Raw genomic sequence first — 15,215 nt, 5'->3', positions numbered from 1 at the left:
CAGTTCTTTGATCTAAAAGTGGAGCGACATGTTTTATTAATAACAACTGTGGGACGTTACTGCAGCGGTGTTTGGGTTCACCAGTGTGGGTTCAGGTGCAGCGCTGTGGAAGGGGCTGAAATGCCTGGAGGGGGAGGGGTTAGTGTATTCCAGCTGGACATGGGAGTGTTTGGAAAGCTGCTGTTGACACAGGCCACAGCCACTCCATTGTCCTCCTCCAGCTCCAGTCAGGATGTTTGAGGGACGCCTCTAATCTCGGCTGGAAGCAAAGAGCGCTGACGGCTGGAGGACCCCAGCCATGGAGGACCCCGCCCCCCTGAAGGATGCTGTTAGCACAGACACAGGAGAGGCTGGGGAAGGACAGGACACCACGGAGGGATACTGCTGGTCAATTACAGATTACACATGAGCTGCTGAGTAAAATAACCACGAGGATTACACTAAATCTAACACATAATCCTTTCATATGATAGCTTTTACTTTAGTTTTGGTGGGTTTTTTAATTGTAAAGTTTGATTCAAAAAATATAGCGTAAGTGAAGTTTAATTAAAGGAGGATAGAAATTTGCAGACAAAAAAATCTAGTCTATTTTATTTTACTCAAATACAAATTATGTCATATTTTTTGACACCTTATATTAAACAATTCCCAATGAAATGATGAAATCAACAATGTTTCAAAGCTTTAAGTACAAGCTAATTATTAAGAATTGAAAGGGTCCATGTTAAGCTAAATGAACTTTTCTGTGCTTTAAACATGATAAAGTGTTATTAGGGCTTCATACACATGTCCAAAGTGTTTATTTAATGATTCCCTCAATCATTAGTTAGAGGGTGATTTACTCCTTTCTTACTGCAGTGGGAGCCCAAACACCTCACTACAATTTGATGACGCGTTCCCACTTTAATGACGAATTTGACACAGCACTGATCTGGAGAAGCCACGCCTCCAGGAAGCTCTCTGCTGTGATTGACATTTAAACAGACACACCCACAAAAGTGAGCATTTCAGCGTCCTTCGCGCAGTGCTATGTATGTATTTTCTACAGTCTATGTATGTACCAGCAAACGCCCCGCCCCCACAATCTGTCTCGTGTTTATAAAGCAGCATGAGCTCGGCTACGGAGTGGGTGGGAGGAGGGCAGGACGTCTATAGACCCGCCCACTCATGAATATGCATAAGTAGGCCACAAATCAGCCTGTTTGTGTAGAGTTGGTCAGAAAGTGACTTTTCAGAGGCTAAAACTCTGGAAAACAGGCGAGTTTAGGAAAATAAACCTCAAATACTATGTTTTTGGGGTTCTTAGAACAAATGGAGATGATGGTGAAAAATAGCATGATATGGGAGCTTTGATCTTCAGTCGAGATGGTATAAGAGAAAAAAAGGTCTGGGAATTATACTGTAGGTTTGATACCATATGTTTGCATGTTTGTGGAACAAAACAATATAGAGCATGTTGGCGTAATAGGCGTGGTCTACAGCACATATGAACAACTGGAGGCCTGGGTGTCACATGCAACCCCTGGATTTATTTTGTGTGTCCCCTAAAGTAAAAGCACAACATGATTTAAAAAAAAAAATACACAAAATAACTTCATAACACCATTCAAAAGTATTGAAATATAGATGAAATGACAACAAAAATACACAAATGAAAACTAAAATAATAAAACATAACTCCAAAAACACACAAGATCACTACAGAAACACACAAAATACTAGAGAAAATATACAAAACTATAACATAAGCACACGAAACTATAACAGAAATACACAAAAGGAGAACAGAGGTACATGAAATGCCAATAAACTACACGAAACAGTAACAAAATACACAAATTGACTCCAAACAACAACAACCATACACAGAATGACTCAAAATACATAAAAAGCACAAATTGACTGCATAAAACCCTGCAAAAGTACAGAAAAATAGATGAAATTACAACAAAAATACACAAAAGAAAACGAAAATTATCAAAAATATTCCAAAAATACGCAAGACAAGCACAAAAATCTTTAAAATTAGAAATATTATATAAACAATGACAAAAACATACACAATCAAATGACTCCAAATATACACAATTACACAAAACAGTGAATGGACTTTTGTATATGCCATTTAACATTTTCATTTTACATTTATAAATATATAATAGAAGAGATTTCTATTCCATTAATGACAATAAAGTAGGACCAAATGGATGGACATTACCAGTTTTGCGATAAAAAGCAGAATTTTTGAAAAACCAAGTCGACACAACTGAGATGGGGATTTTTGGGCTTTTGAAACAGATCTAGAATCAATAAATTGATCCGGATCCCTTCCAAAATTAAACTTAAACTTCCATGCATAAGGTTTATCTTTGGTTAAAATGTGGTTCTAACCAAAGATGACCGCCCTTGTGGAGATAATAACGAATAATTAATATGTTTTAATGGGGTAACCAGTAGTGTATCCTTGATCATTGCACAGGTTGAAGAAGGTTAATTACTTGGTTTGGGGCGCGTGTCTGATAATGTACAGTAGAACCTGCTGAATCCTGAAGGAGACGAACCTTGTTCCCCAGGAATGTGATATAAATGGATTCATTTCCGACGCTGTTCCTCTAAAGACTTTATTAGATTTAGTTAATGAGAGAGCAAGGCGGCGCTCGATGGTCGAGCACAGGTTGGGGAACTGAAATGTAATTAAGCTCCGAGTCTGATGATGTCACTGATACACACTTTGATTAAAACAACAGCTTATCCTCATCAGATGGGAACCCTTACCATCAGTACGGTTACTCCCCTTCTTCCCTTTGTGTGTGTGTGTGTGTGTGTGTGTGTGTACGCACCCTAATGCTTTGTGGTAATAGGTGTAGCAGCTAGGGCTGTTTCATATCTCAATATTTGTTCCCAAAATAGTGATATACTTTAAAAATCTTGATATTTCTAACCCTATAAAGTCTTTTTAAAAAGAAAATTCTACAAAGGCGGTGTAATTGGATTTTAAAAACCACTGACATTGGTTAAAAGTGGTCGAAAACTGACAGTAAAAGTGGTAAAAAGGGTTAAAAGTGTCAATTTTGGCAGAAAAGTGGCAGAAAAAAGTAGGAAGAATTAGTTTAAACTAATGAATGAATGAATGGATGTTTGTCATAGAGTCAGTTCTATATACTGTAGTCCATGTAGTACATAATATACACATACATATACCTAGAGAACAATCTAATGGTACTTAATAACAATATTATTATTGTTTCACCAAAAAATATAGATATCTTAAAAGGGTAATGGGAAGACGTATACATTTTTTTTTACATAGTTAAACTTTAATGAGATCTGGTTTCCTCTGAACCACATTATATGATATTATGGGCACATAATGGGTATGACAAATCATCAATGTGGTTAAATTGGCAAAAAGAAGCATGAAATATCCGTTGTTCTATGAATCTGTGATAACCACATTTATTTATTTATCTGAATAATATCCACTGTTATCCAGGAAGTTTTCTATTATTATTTGTGCCATAGTATATAGTAATTTTAAAGATGTAAATCCTTGGTTTAAACAGAAATAAAATGGGTAAAAAGTACCAATAATGGGTCAACATATGCAACATTTGGTGGAAAAGTGGTGGAAATTGTTTATAAGTGCCAAAAATGTCTTGAAAGTTGAAAAAATGTGCCGAAAAAGCATTGGAATTTGATGGAGAAGTGTCAGAAATGGGAGTAATGTAGCAAAAATGCATTAAAAAGAGCAAAAATATGGCAATAAAAAGTAATGAAAATAGGTTAAAATATGGCAAGTTTGGTGTAGTGGCAGAAAAAGGGTAAAAATAAGCAATAATGGGCTCAAATTATTCAAAATACATTCCTTATTTAAAATTATTATTCTTTATTTAAAAAAAAACAAAAAAAGGTTGAGAATCCCTGCTCTCCGGACAGCACGTGTGAGTGAGGTCTGGGTTCGGACACACTCAGTAATCCATCTAAATGAGCTTTTCATGTTGTTCTGAGAAGCAGTGAAAGCAGCAACTCCTAGAACAAGTTTTTCAATACAAAAAAAGCTGTAAAAATATGTCGCTATAAGCCATATTGTAATTTTCTATATCGCCAAAATATAAATCTCGATCTGTCTTAAATCGCGATATATTGCCCAGGCTTCGCAGCAGCGCCTGTCGGTGATGTCATTAACCCTTTGAGCTTTATGTTTTCCATATGTCCCGCTGAGCTCTTTTATGGCTGGACTGTGTAATACAGGAGAAGCCTGTGTATATTTCCAGGCCAGCACACATACGTCTTCTTGTCTGGGTTATAACCAGTGTTAGTGTAGATTTCCTGTGAGTCAAACACTAGACTTAATTGACCTGAACAGCTCTGAGTGACTTGGCACCTCCTTTTTTCAAGCTTCCCTCCTCCTCCACCCCCCCGTCAGGACCTTTCTATGGGACAAAGAGGCTTTTGTCCCGCGGCCTGCGCCACATTGCTCTAAATCTTTGTTGACTGTTTCTGTCTGACAGAGCAAATAGCTCTGGCCTCCTTTTGTTTATTGACTTTTTTTTTCTTCCTTTTTTAAGTTTGAACAAAGTTTATACAAAGCCCCATTTTTTTTCTGGTGATGTTTGTTGCCTGCAGGGCAAAAAAATGAAGTGAGAAAGGGGAAAAAAATGAGTTTATTATTGTTTATTGAATTTTTGACTGTCTGCTGCTGTCTGACCTCTTATCTCAGGGGTGTCAAACAAATACATTTAGTTCAGGGGCCAATTATGGACCAGTTTGATTTTTTAGGTAGGAAAAATTACTATTTTAACATCAATTGTGCCCTGGTTTTTAATATAAGTCCCTGCCGGATCTTTACTTAAAAAAATCTTGATTTTGTAACCAATTTTTGTGCAATTTAGAGGAATTTTCTTTAATTGTTTGTGAGAAATTGAAAGATTTTGAGAAAAAAACGAGTTCTTTCCACAATTTGCAATTAAAAATGACTGCATTCATGTGATATAAACTGCAAGACCCTAAAAATATTGTAGAGCACGTGTATCAAACTCATGGCCCGGGGGCCAAATCCGTCCCTTTGGAGCATCCAATTCGGCCCACAGGAGAAAGTAAAAAAATGACAAAAAATGTAAATGAAACTCAACAATATTTACGGGACTCACAGTTTTCCTGGTGTTTTTTTTTTTTTTTGTATTATTGCAGTCATTTATAATGTTAAACAGTTGAAAAAACATAATAATTCCCTTAATTACATAGAAATTGGTCCCAGAATCTAGGAAATTTAAAGTGAAGACCCTGTTGAGACTCATGTCTATCACTTATTGCTTGGACATGGTCATATTTACGTATAGTGCAAACTATGGCACATTCACGTTTAAATTATTTGTTTTCCTGCGTAAAATCTGTGGCCAACTTAAGATCAAACTGCTCCGTACTTGGCCCCTGAACTTTTTAAAAAATATATTGATTTTGTAACCAATTTTTGTGTCATTTTGTGGAATTGTTTGTGAGAAAGTATGAGATTTTTGTAAAGAGTTTGCAATTTGCAATTAAAAAAAGACTGCATTCATGTGAGCTAAACAAAGGAAAAGACCCTAAAAATTAAATTGGTGAATTTGAAACTAACTGGATTATTTACACAATAATTAATGTTTTCTCTGTCATTTTTTATTGTCTCCTGGGGGCATTATTGGATGCTCCAAAGGAATGTTTTTCAAATGGGGGTACAAGTACAGCTAGGGGTACACAATGGCACTACAGGGGGTACTTAAGAGAGAGAGGAAAAGTAACAAATGAAAGTATTTAAAATATGGGGTTTTATAATATTTATTTTAGTTGAAAATGATAATCATACTAAATATTACCAGCAACTCAAAAAACAACAACAAAAACATACAAAATAATAGAAAAATATACTGAATAATTACAAAATTATACCAAAAACACACACACTAAGAGAGAAAAAATACTTACTATTACCAGCAACACACAAAACTACAACAAAGACACAGTAAATGAGAGAAAAATACACAAGATCAATGCGAAATATACAACAATAACAGTGAAACATACAAAATAGAAAAGAGATAACCAAACAACACCAAAAACACTCACTGAGAGAGAATAATTGAAATAATACCAATAACACACAAAAACAACATAAAAAACACACAAAATAAGAGAAAAATATACTGAATAAGAAAAAGAAAAACAAGACAAACAACAAAAAAATAGACAAAATGACACAAAAAAATAGACACAATTATGATTGAAATGATCTTGATGAGAACATGAAATGAAAATACAAAGATCAGTTTTGGTCCCACATCAGTAGGAAGATAACTGGAAATGATAAAAACTATGGAAATAAATCTATTCAGGAAGCACTAAATACTGCTTCATTTCACTTATTTACAAAATGAGGTTCTTTAAAATGTGTGTTATCACTCATTCATTCCATCACTATGCTCTATAGTTGTTTTTACACAGAAAAAAGGAGAAAGGGGGTACTTGAGCCAAAAAAAGTTTGAGAATCACTGCTCTAAAGGGCCAGATTTGGCCCCCGAGCCTTATGTTTGGCACATGTGTCTTATCTTATCATCTCTCTCTCTCTCTCTGTGTGTGTTTGTTGGCTCTCAGGGATCACATATACGCGGTGGACACAGACACTGCCAACAGCGACGAGATCTTTTTCACTAAGGTGAGTGACGAGGGCGTCTCTCGTGTTCTTGGCGTGCTGTGATTGACAATGTAACCTTAATACCCTTGCTGTGTGTGTGTGTGTGTGTGTGTGTGTGTGTGTGTGTGTGTGTGTGTGTGTGTGTGTGTGTGCGTGCACGCTCGGCTGCCTGAAGTCTTACTCAGCCGTTTAGCAATGTGAACCTGTAGTGCCCGTCATGGTGACCCCGTTAAGAGGATTATCCAATCAATCAATGAGCCAACCGGCCTGCGTCATTCAGCCTCATCAGTGAACAGGAAGGAAGTGGAAGTAGTTTGAGTTTAGGTGCCAAAATTCATCCGTCCCAGTGTTTATTTTGTTGACTAATAGTCATGAAATTATGACTAATTGGAAGAAAAAATACATGAATGAAAATTTAATCAAAATATGCTGATTTTTTTTGTTTACTTAACTAATAAAAATGAAACTATAAGGCTTTGTTCGAAATGGGTACAGTATATACTGTCTACTATATACTATAAGTATGATTAGGATGATGAGCGTTATACTTCTAAGTTTCCCAAGATGCATTTGGAACCTACAACGACAAAAACCTGAATCACACTGAGGCTAAACATCTCTGTTGATTCTCCACTTTTACTTTGAAAGTTCTGAAAACCTTTTAAGTGAGAAAGTGGCCAAGTAGAATATCAACATGTGCTCACGTATAAACATTTCAATGTCAACATTTCAGAGACCCTCCATTGTGCTACTCACAAAACTTCCAGTCAACTTCAAAACAAGAGCCCTATTTACAAAAGCGTTAAAAACTAACGGAAGACTAGAAGAGATGCTTTTATTTTGTAAAGGGCATGCTTTGTTACATACTCATTTTGACGTCAGACTCAGTATATGTAGTACGTTAGTATGACATTTACAACACAGCCCGTCTTAATTTTGTTAGTTAAAAGTCATAAAATTATGAATAATTAAATAAAAATACATGTGAACGAAAACTAATTTGAAATATATTAACTAATAAAAACGAAGATATAATGTTCACATGGGACAAAATCCAACGTACAACTCATACTAAGTCTGATAATATGAAAAAATTGAGTACCGGAGAAATACACGTATGTATACTATATTGGGACATTTTTTTTCTAAGTATGCACAGTGGGCACACCGGTCATACTCAACCGTCCTATGATGCATTGTAAGTGGAATGTAAAATAGTCCTGGGACTGACTTCAAGCTAAAAAATCAAACATCCTCTTTTCAGAATAAAAGCATCTGTTCTTGTCTTCCATTCATTTTTTAACTCTTTAGTAAATAGGGCTCTTGTTTAGTCAGTAGCACAATGGAGGTTCTCTGAAAATCTCTGAATTGTTGATATTAAATGTGTTTTCATGAGTTTTATGGATCAAATGAGCACATGTTGATATTCTACTTAGTCACTTTCTCACTTCAAATGTTTTCAGAACTGTGAAAGGTGGAGAATATTTAGCCTCATACTGTACTTATAATATAAAGTAAACAGTATATACTGAGTTTGTAGTGCATAGTAGGTGGTATAGCATTTCCAACACAGCCTATGACTAAAGCTACTTCTCATAATGACTCTCTCCACTCCGTTGTCAACACTTGTCTTTGGCCTCGACATAATGCATGCTAACAAGAATGAAAGAAAGGCTTGTGGAGTGTTTACGACAACGAGGAGCCACCGTCCCTCCACCTCGTCCACTTAGATGTCAGAGTACGCTGGCCCTAATGAGGGCGGCTGCAGATGAAAGGCTGGGCCAGACGTGCTGATTGATTGATCGCTGAAGGTCTTTAATCAGTAGCTGAGCTCTCATCGTGTTCCACAACAGTGGCTACGATGAAGTGGTCTCAACCTGCGGCTCAGCGCTGACCCCTGAGGGCGGGGCCACAGTTAATGTTAGTGTGTGTTAACGCTCAGCAATATGTCTTGTCTGAGTGACTGATTAGTGTGTGTGTGTGTGTGTGTGTGTGTGTGTGTGTGTGTGTGTGTGTGTGTGTGTGTGTGTGTGTGTGTGTGTGTGCGCGTGTTTGTGTCAATGCGTGTGTATGAAAAGTCTGAGCGTAGTTAAGTTCTACTAGTACTCAAATATGAAGTAGGCTACATGTACTAGTACTACTAGTAAGCCTTATATGCTAATAAGGGGGCGGGGAAAAGCTAATTCAGGCTTGCCATTGGTTTTTGGAAAACATTAAACCAACCAAAATGTAAATAGACTTAAAATATGTTACTAGTAAAATAAAATGTTTGGTGCAATTACATTTTTTTTTTTTTGTTCAAAAAACATGAATAGAAAAATTGATTTTGACATTGTTTGGATCGATAGGATGATCGTGTCATGAAATATTCTGATAGATTGATTTTTTCTTACACCTTTAGTTACTAGTAGTCATAAAATATATTACTAGTAAAAAAACATTACTAGTACTACTAGTAAAGCAAAGATAACTTTACTAGTAAAGAAGTTTTTTGTGTACTAGTACTAGTAGTAACACAAAATGTTCTACTATTGGATGATTTTGCTTTACTGGTAAGGTCTACTTGCATCAAAAACCTTTACTTTTTGTTTACTAGTACTAATAGTACACTCAAAATCTCACTGGTAGTACTAGTAGACTGTTTTTAGTCTACTAATGATATACTACTACCGTAATATTTTTGAGAGCCAATGACACCCATCCCCTTATTAATTCAATTCAATTCAACTTTATTTGTATAGCGCAATTTACAACAAAGTCATCTCAATGCGCCTATAAAAATATAAAATTCATAATAAGAAAGAAAAAACCCAACAAGATCCACATGAACAAGTATTTAGCGACAGTGGGAAGAAACAACTTCCTTTTAACAGAAAGAAATGTCCGTTAGAACCAGGTTCAGAGGTGGCAGCCATCTGCGTTGACTGGTTAGGGTTAGTGAACAGAAGGACCAACAGAACAGGGTCGAGAGATAGAACATCAGAGTGTCTCAGACTAGTTGAGCCGTGAACCATAGATCAGGAACTGCCATCATCAGCTTCAAACAGAGCAGAGAGAGAAGGAAGAGGAGAAGGCACTGACTGCAGAAAAACATGATACATTATTATCAAGTCATCCTGCCTTGGCCTTGGGCCTCACTCCCAGTGGCCTAGTCAGCACTTATTATAAAGGTGATGAATCTCTTCCTGTTTATTGGTAAGATAACAGCGACTCCAAAATCTGTAAATGCGACCGTTCACAGACGAGCCCATGTCCGCTCTAGTGGTTAGGTTATGTTATGATTCAGTATTATTAGCATTTAAGTCTCACTAGTAACACTTTTTACTTTGCCAGAAAAGTTCACTTCTGTACTAGGAAACCAAATGTGAGTACATATACTCTAAATCTGTGAACTAGTCAAGCTTTACTAGGGTAGACATCGATATCATACGTGTGTGACCGTCTTATCACTGGTCAGAGATTAGCTATCAGTTGATATCATGTGTCCAAGGACAGATGCAGTGGTATCTGTCCTTGGACACGGTCTGTTCTTATCCAGAGTCTGTATCCTATTTCCTCGGCTCTGGCAGAGAATTGGATCTTAGAGGTGGTAAAGTGAGCTGGAAACAGAGCTTATACTGAAGCTCACCTCTGGGCAGGTAAATCACCAGCAAAATCAATGAGCAAGGACCTCAGATGATCATTATTGATCACAGTATGGATGGGCCATGCAGCCAATAAAAATCCCTCCACTTATTTCTCGCTCTCTGACTCTCTTTCCTTTTCTCTACATTTGTTGTTTTCTACAGAAAATGACATGGAAGTCGAGGCAGGCGGACGTGGACACGTGTAGAATGAAAGGGAAGCACAAGGTAACGGAGACGAGCTAATGCACACCTTTCATGTTCATTCTTTGAGCAAACGTTTCATTGACTTCATAAAACACAGCTTACATTTGATTTAGTGCAGGAAACCTGTGTCCACACGCTGTCTCACATTTCACACCCTAATAGTGTCTTCTTCTTCTTCTTCTTCTTCTTCTTCTTCTTTGGAAAATCTTTACAATCTGGACTTAGAAATGCATCTATTTCACTATAATAAAGCTGTGCCATATTTAGTTTATCAAGGAAAGGAAAATGTCAACAATAAAAAATGTAAAGTTCATGGTGACAAACACGTTATCTTTTCTCTCACTTTCTCCCCAATAGGACGAATGTCACAACTTCATCAAAGTCCTCCTGCAGCAAAACAATGAAACATTGTTTGTTTGTGGAACAAACGCGTTCAACCCTTCCTGTCGAACATATAAGGTAAGCAGCTCGCACACATACAGTCTGTATTTAGATAAACATGTTTGGTGTTTTTTCAACCCTGGCGACATGCATCTGTTCCATAAACTGCTCTGAAACGCTGATGTATGACTTTGTCTTCTCGCTCCGTGGCACAATAACACATACGGGGGTTGTTTTTCACTCTGAGACAGTTTTAAGGGGGTTGAGCTATGGGCAGAGGTGGGTGGTGTCTGAACAGGCCGTCCTCTGATGTCTTCATCCCCAGGTGTGTGTCGACACACTCCAGGAAACCCAGTTCACGCGCACATTCCACTCGCTTCTTTAAACATTTCATCTGATCACTTTTAAACAAGCATGACTGGAATCAAAACAAAAACCAAAGAATAAAAGAAGGGTTTTATTGACTTTAAGTGAGTAAAAAGAGAAGTGACATATAAGAAGTGTCTTGGTGAACAAAGGAAGATGTCAGTAAAACAAACTGCTGCTTTAGTAAACATGAAACTAACCTATGTCCAACGCTTCAGTTGGAAATAGACCCAAACATCTCCAGTGTTAACGTAGCAGGACACAATCTCCTTCCTGTCTGCAGCTTTCAGACTCTATCCTCAGAACATTAGTAGCCAATCCACAGTCAGTCAGCAATTTTAGTGTGTATATGTATATATTCTGTTTCTATATTCTGTTTTTCTAGTGCAATGTCCTTTCTTGTACCATTGTCTTCCCTTTTTTCCCCCCGTACTGTATACAGACCCATGTGTGCTGTAGAAACACTACAAATGTTCCCTTTATGAGACTAATACAGGTTATCTTATCTTAAAGACATAAATCAATAAATCAAAGATACTTTTCTGGAAAATATGACGTAAAAAGGTTGATATTGATGCATTTTTAACTCTACTGTAAACACGGTCATTTAAAATTGTCAGAAAAGTTTGATGCATTGCATTATGGGATGTGTAGCCCCATAAACAAATGCAGAAAAGTGTTTTAACTTCATTCTTGCCATGAGTTTTTTTGTGTTTGCCCCCCAAAAAACTCTAAAAACTTCTAAAAAGGTAAAATCACTGGGAAGAAACTAGAAAAATAATCAAGTCACTATCCGTCACTGTCCTCCTTTTCTGCTGAAGAAACACAATAAATCCCATTAAGAATGAATTAAAAAACACTTCTATATATTCATCTACAGGACTCCACGTCCCACAATGCAACACTTTTCCGACAATGTCAATAAGAGTGTGTTTACAGTGGATTTCAAAACACACTCAACCTCTTACATCTTATTTCGAGCAAATAATCACTGATTTATTGATCAATGAAGCCGACACTTTATCTTAATCTGATTAGAAAATGATGATCTCCAGCAGCTTTGATACATTTATTATTAAACACGCTTAAAATGTAAAATAGTTTTTCTGCAAATACCAGGAAATTTGCATTTAATAGCTACTCTCTATGAAACAACAACAACAGCATGTAAATGTGACTCTACTATAAAAAAAGAAGCTTGTTAGGGTGCAAAAAAAAATGCTTGTATTGTTTTTGTTCATTAGCCGTGAGATTGTTTTGAATAATTGTTTTATTTTAATTTTCATCCCAACTTTTATGAAGATAAAATGATGATGAAAAATGCTTGATTTAGAGCTCGTTTCCCAGAATTTAATGGAAAATACAAATAAATATGATTCCACACAGAAATCTGCATAGAAGAACAAATCCATCCATCTGTCTGTCCATCCATCCATCCATCCTTTAGTCCATCCGTCTGTCCATCAATCCATCCATCCATCCATCTGTCCATCCATCCATCCATCCATCCATCCATCCTTTAGTCCATCCGTCTGTCCATCAATCCATCCATCTGTCCATCCATCCATCCATCTGTCCATCCATCAATCCATCTATCTATCTGTTTGTCCATCCATCCACCCATCTGTCATCCATCTATCCATCCATCCATCCATCCATCTGTTTGTCCATCCATCAATCCATCTATCTATCTGTTTGTCCATCCATCCACCCATCTGTCATCCATCTATCCATCCATCCATCCATCCATCTGTTTGTCCATCCATCCATCCATCCATCCATCCTCCTGTCCATCCGTCTGTCCATCCATCCATCATCCATCTTTCTGTCCATCCATCAATCTTTCTGTCCATCCACCAATTCATCTATCTATCTGTTTGTCCATCCATCCATCCATCTGTTTGTCCATCCATCCATCCATCCATCTATTCATCCATCCATCTGTCCATCAATCCATACCTCCACCAATCCTTCCAGCAATCCTCCCGTCCATCTATCCATCCATCTATCCATCCATCTGTCCATCCATCTTTCTGTCCATCCATCAATCCATCCATCCATCTGTTTGTCCAGCCATCCATCCATCTGTCCATCCAACCATCCATTATTACATTTTTAACTCCAAAACACTGCACAAAATCACTCTCTAAAACCAAAATAAACCAGGACTGATGAGACGTTGTGAGTGATGTTGGATGGAGGGAGGGTCTGCTGTTGTCTGGTTTGTAATGGTGGGGATGGACCATGGCTCTGTTCTCTGGCCTGTGGGGAACTCTGTCCTGCTTTACTTCACTGGTTCTGTTCACCGGTGAAAAAGCAGACATGTCCACTCTGTGGCCCTAACGCTCGGCGCGCTGAGCACAAATGGAGTCGATGTCTTTCACTTCAGCGACTCCTCCTATGGGGAAACGTGGGATTTATGTCTCTGCATTTATCAGGCGTGGTTAGCTTTCATAGCGCCTCTGGTTATGGTTTCAAGGTTTGTGTTTTAGCTGCTACCGCGGTTATTACTGCTAGGGGGAGGAGCTGCAAGACACACTGAGCTTTGGAAAGACACAGGAAAGCTCGCTTGTGACATAAAAATCGATACCTTTCACTCCACAATATTGTCTGTGTGTTGATAGATGGACAACAGTTTTACTGCTGATATTTTTCATGTTGGCTGTGACAAAAACGAGATAAGGATTCACCTTTTCTGTCAGAGCGAAACAATAATAATTTACTTCTTTTTTCCTCACGTGGCTGCACGTTTTTGCATTTCATTGATTCATAGAGTTAATTTTTCATTCACATCATGCAAAATACAGTATGAAAATACAGTCATTTTGTTCCAATGAATTCCTTCCCCACACACACACACACACACACACGCACACACACCATTGCACCACACACATTATATCTTGCAGGACAGGAAAAGTTATATAAATATCTACTTAAGAAGAGTTAAACATTCTGTTTGAAGGATTCACTCAGTCTGATCCACTGGATGAAGTACAAAGTGGTATTAAATACAATTTATTTCATTTTTTTTAAGCTGGTGAAACCAAGTAAATGTTCACTGATTGTAATTTAAGTAGAAATATTAAAAACAAGTGGTATGTTTATCAAACGTATTACATTTACGTTCTTAAAAAAACGGATTCTGATCTTTAAATTCTTTACAAAAAGTAACCACATACATCTATAAAAGTGTCCAGTATGTTTTATGACAATAAAGTGCAATCAACTTCCTGCTAAAGCACACTGAGGAGTGAGTTAGTTTAACAAGGTCTGATGTGGTTCACTGACACATAGTGACTTTACGTGCTATGGATACATTAGCCCAATTAAATGTTTTTTCATTAAAAAACATCATTAAAAAAAAAGATTTGGACATTTTTGGATCGATACAATAATCACGCGGTAAAATATTGCAATATATTGCAGAATCGCTGCTTCCTAACTCTGTGGGCGTCGTTAGTGAAGCTAGAGGACGCGTAAAATCCTCTTTCTGCTTCACAGCCCGTATATTATGTTGGTTCTTCAAAAATTAGATTAGAACTGCACGAAAAGCAACTTTAAAATGCAAAATTTTCATGTTAAAATGGCGATAATATTGTAAAGTGTTTGGTGGTGTGTTGTTGCATTTAGCATCAACATGAAAAATGGTGTCATGTGCCCTTTAATTTATCACCTCACTGTCAAACCGTCAAAATGATTGACACACACACACACTGACACACACACACACTGATTGGCAGACACCAGTCCTTTGATGGTGTGCGGTGCTCATCTCCACAGCCTGGTCCCCAGTGTGTATTAATGTGTGTTTGTGTGTATTTATGCGTGTTTGTGGATGAATCCACCTTGGCCACAGTTTCCTCCTCCATCTCCGTGGTTGTGACAGCTCTGAAAGGAGCTTCTGTTTGGAGGCCAGCCTCATCCCACATTAATCAGCCAGGCTGTGACCGGGAGGGGCTGGAGGGGGA

General features: G+C 37.5%; 1 protein-coding gene across 2 annotated transcripts in view; it reads left to right on the top strand.

Moving 5' to 3' along the window:
• sema6a (sema domain, transmembrane domain (TM), and cytoplasmic domain, (semaphorin) 6A) overlaps positions 1-15,215 on the top strand; it is a 177,111-nt gene that overhangs the window by 88,822 nt on the left and 73,074 nt on the right. For both annotated transcript variants that reach the window (XM_028456788.1, XM_028456789.1), the window contains exons 4-6: positions 6,628-6,688; positions 10,456-10,518; positions 10,855-10,956. In XM_028456788.1, the coding sequence (XP_028312589.1) occupies positions 6,628-6,688; positions 10,456-10,518; positions 10,855-10,956 (226 nt within the window). The remainder of the gene's footprint in view (positions 1-6,627; positions 6,689-10,455; positions 10,519-10,854; positions 10,957-15,215) is intronic.

Source organism: Gouania willdenowi, chromosome 9 (genome assembly GCF_900634775.1).
Source record: "Gouania willdenowi chromosome 9, fGouWil2.1, whole genome shotgun sequence".
NCBI classification, from domain to species: domain Eukaryota; kingdom Metazoa; phylum Chordata; class Actinopteri; order Blenniiformes; family Gobiesocidae; genus Gouania; species Gouania willdenowi.
The sequence above is the reverse complement of the archived record's forward strand: the minus strand, read 5'-3'. Positions and strand labels throughout refer to the sequence as shown.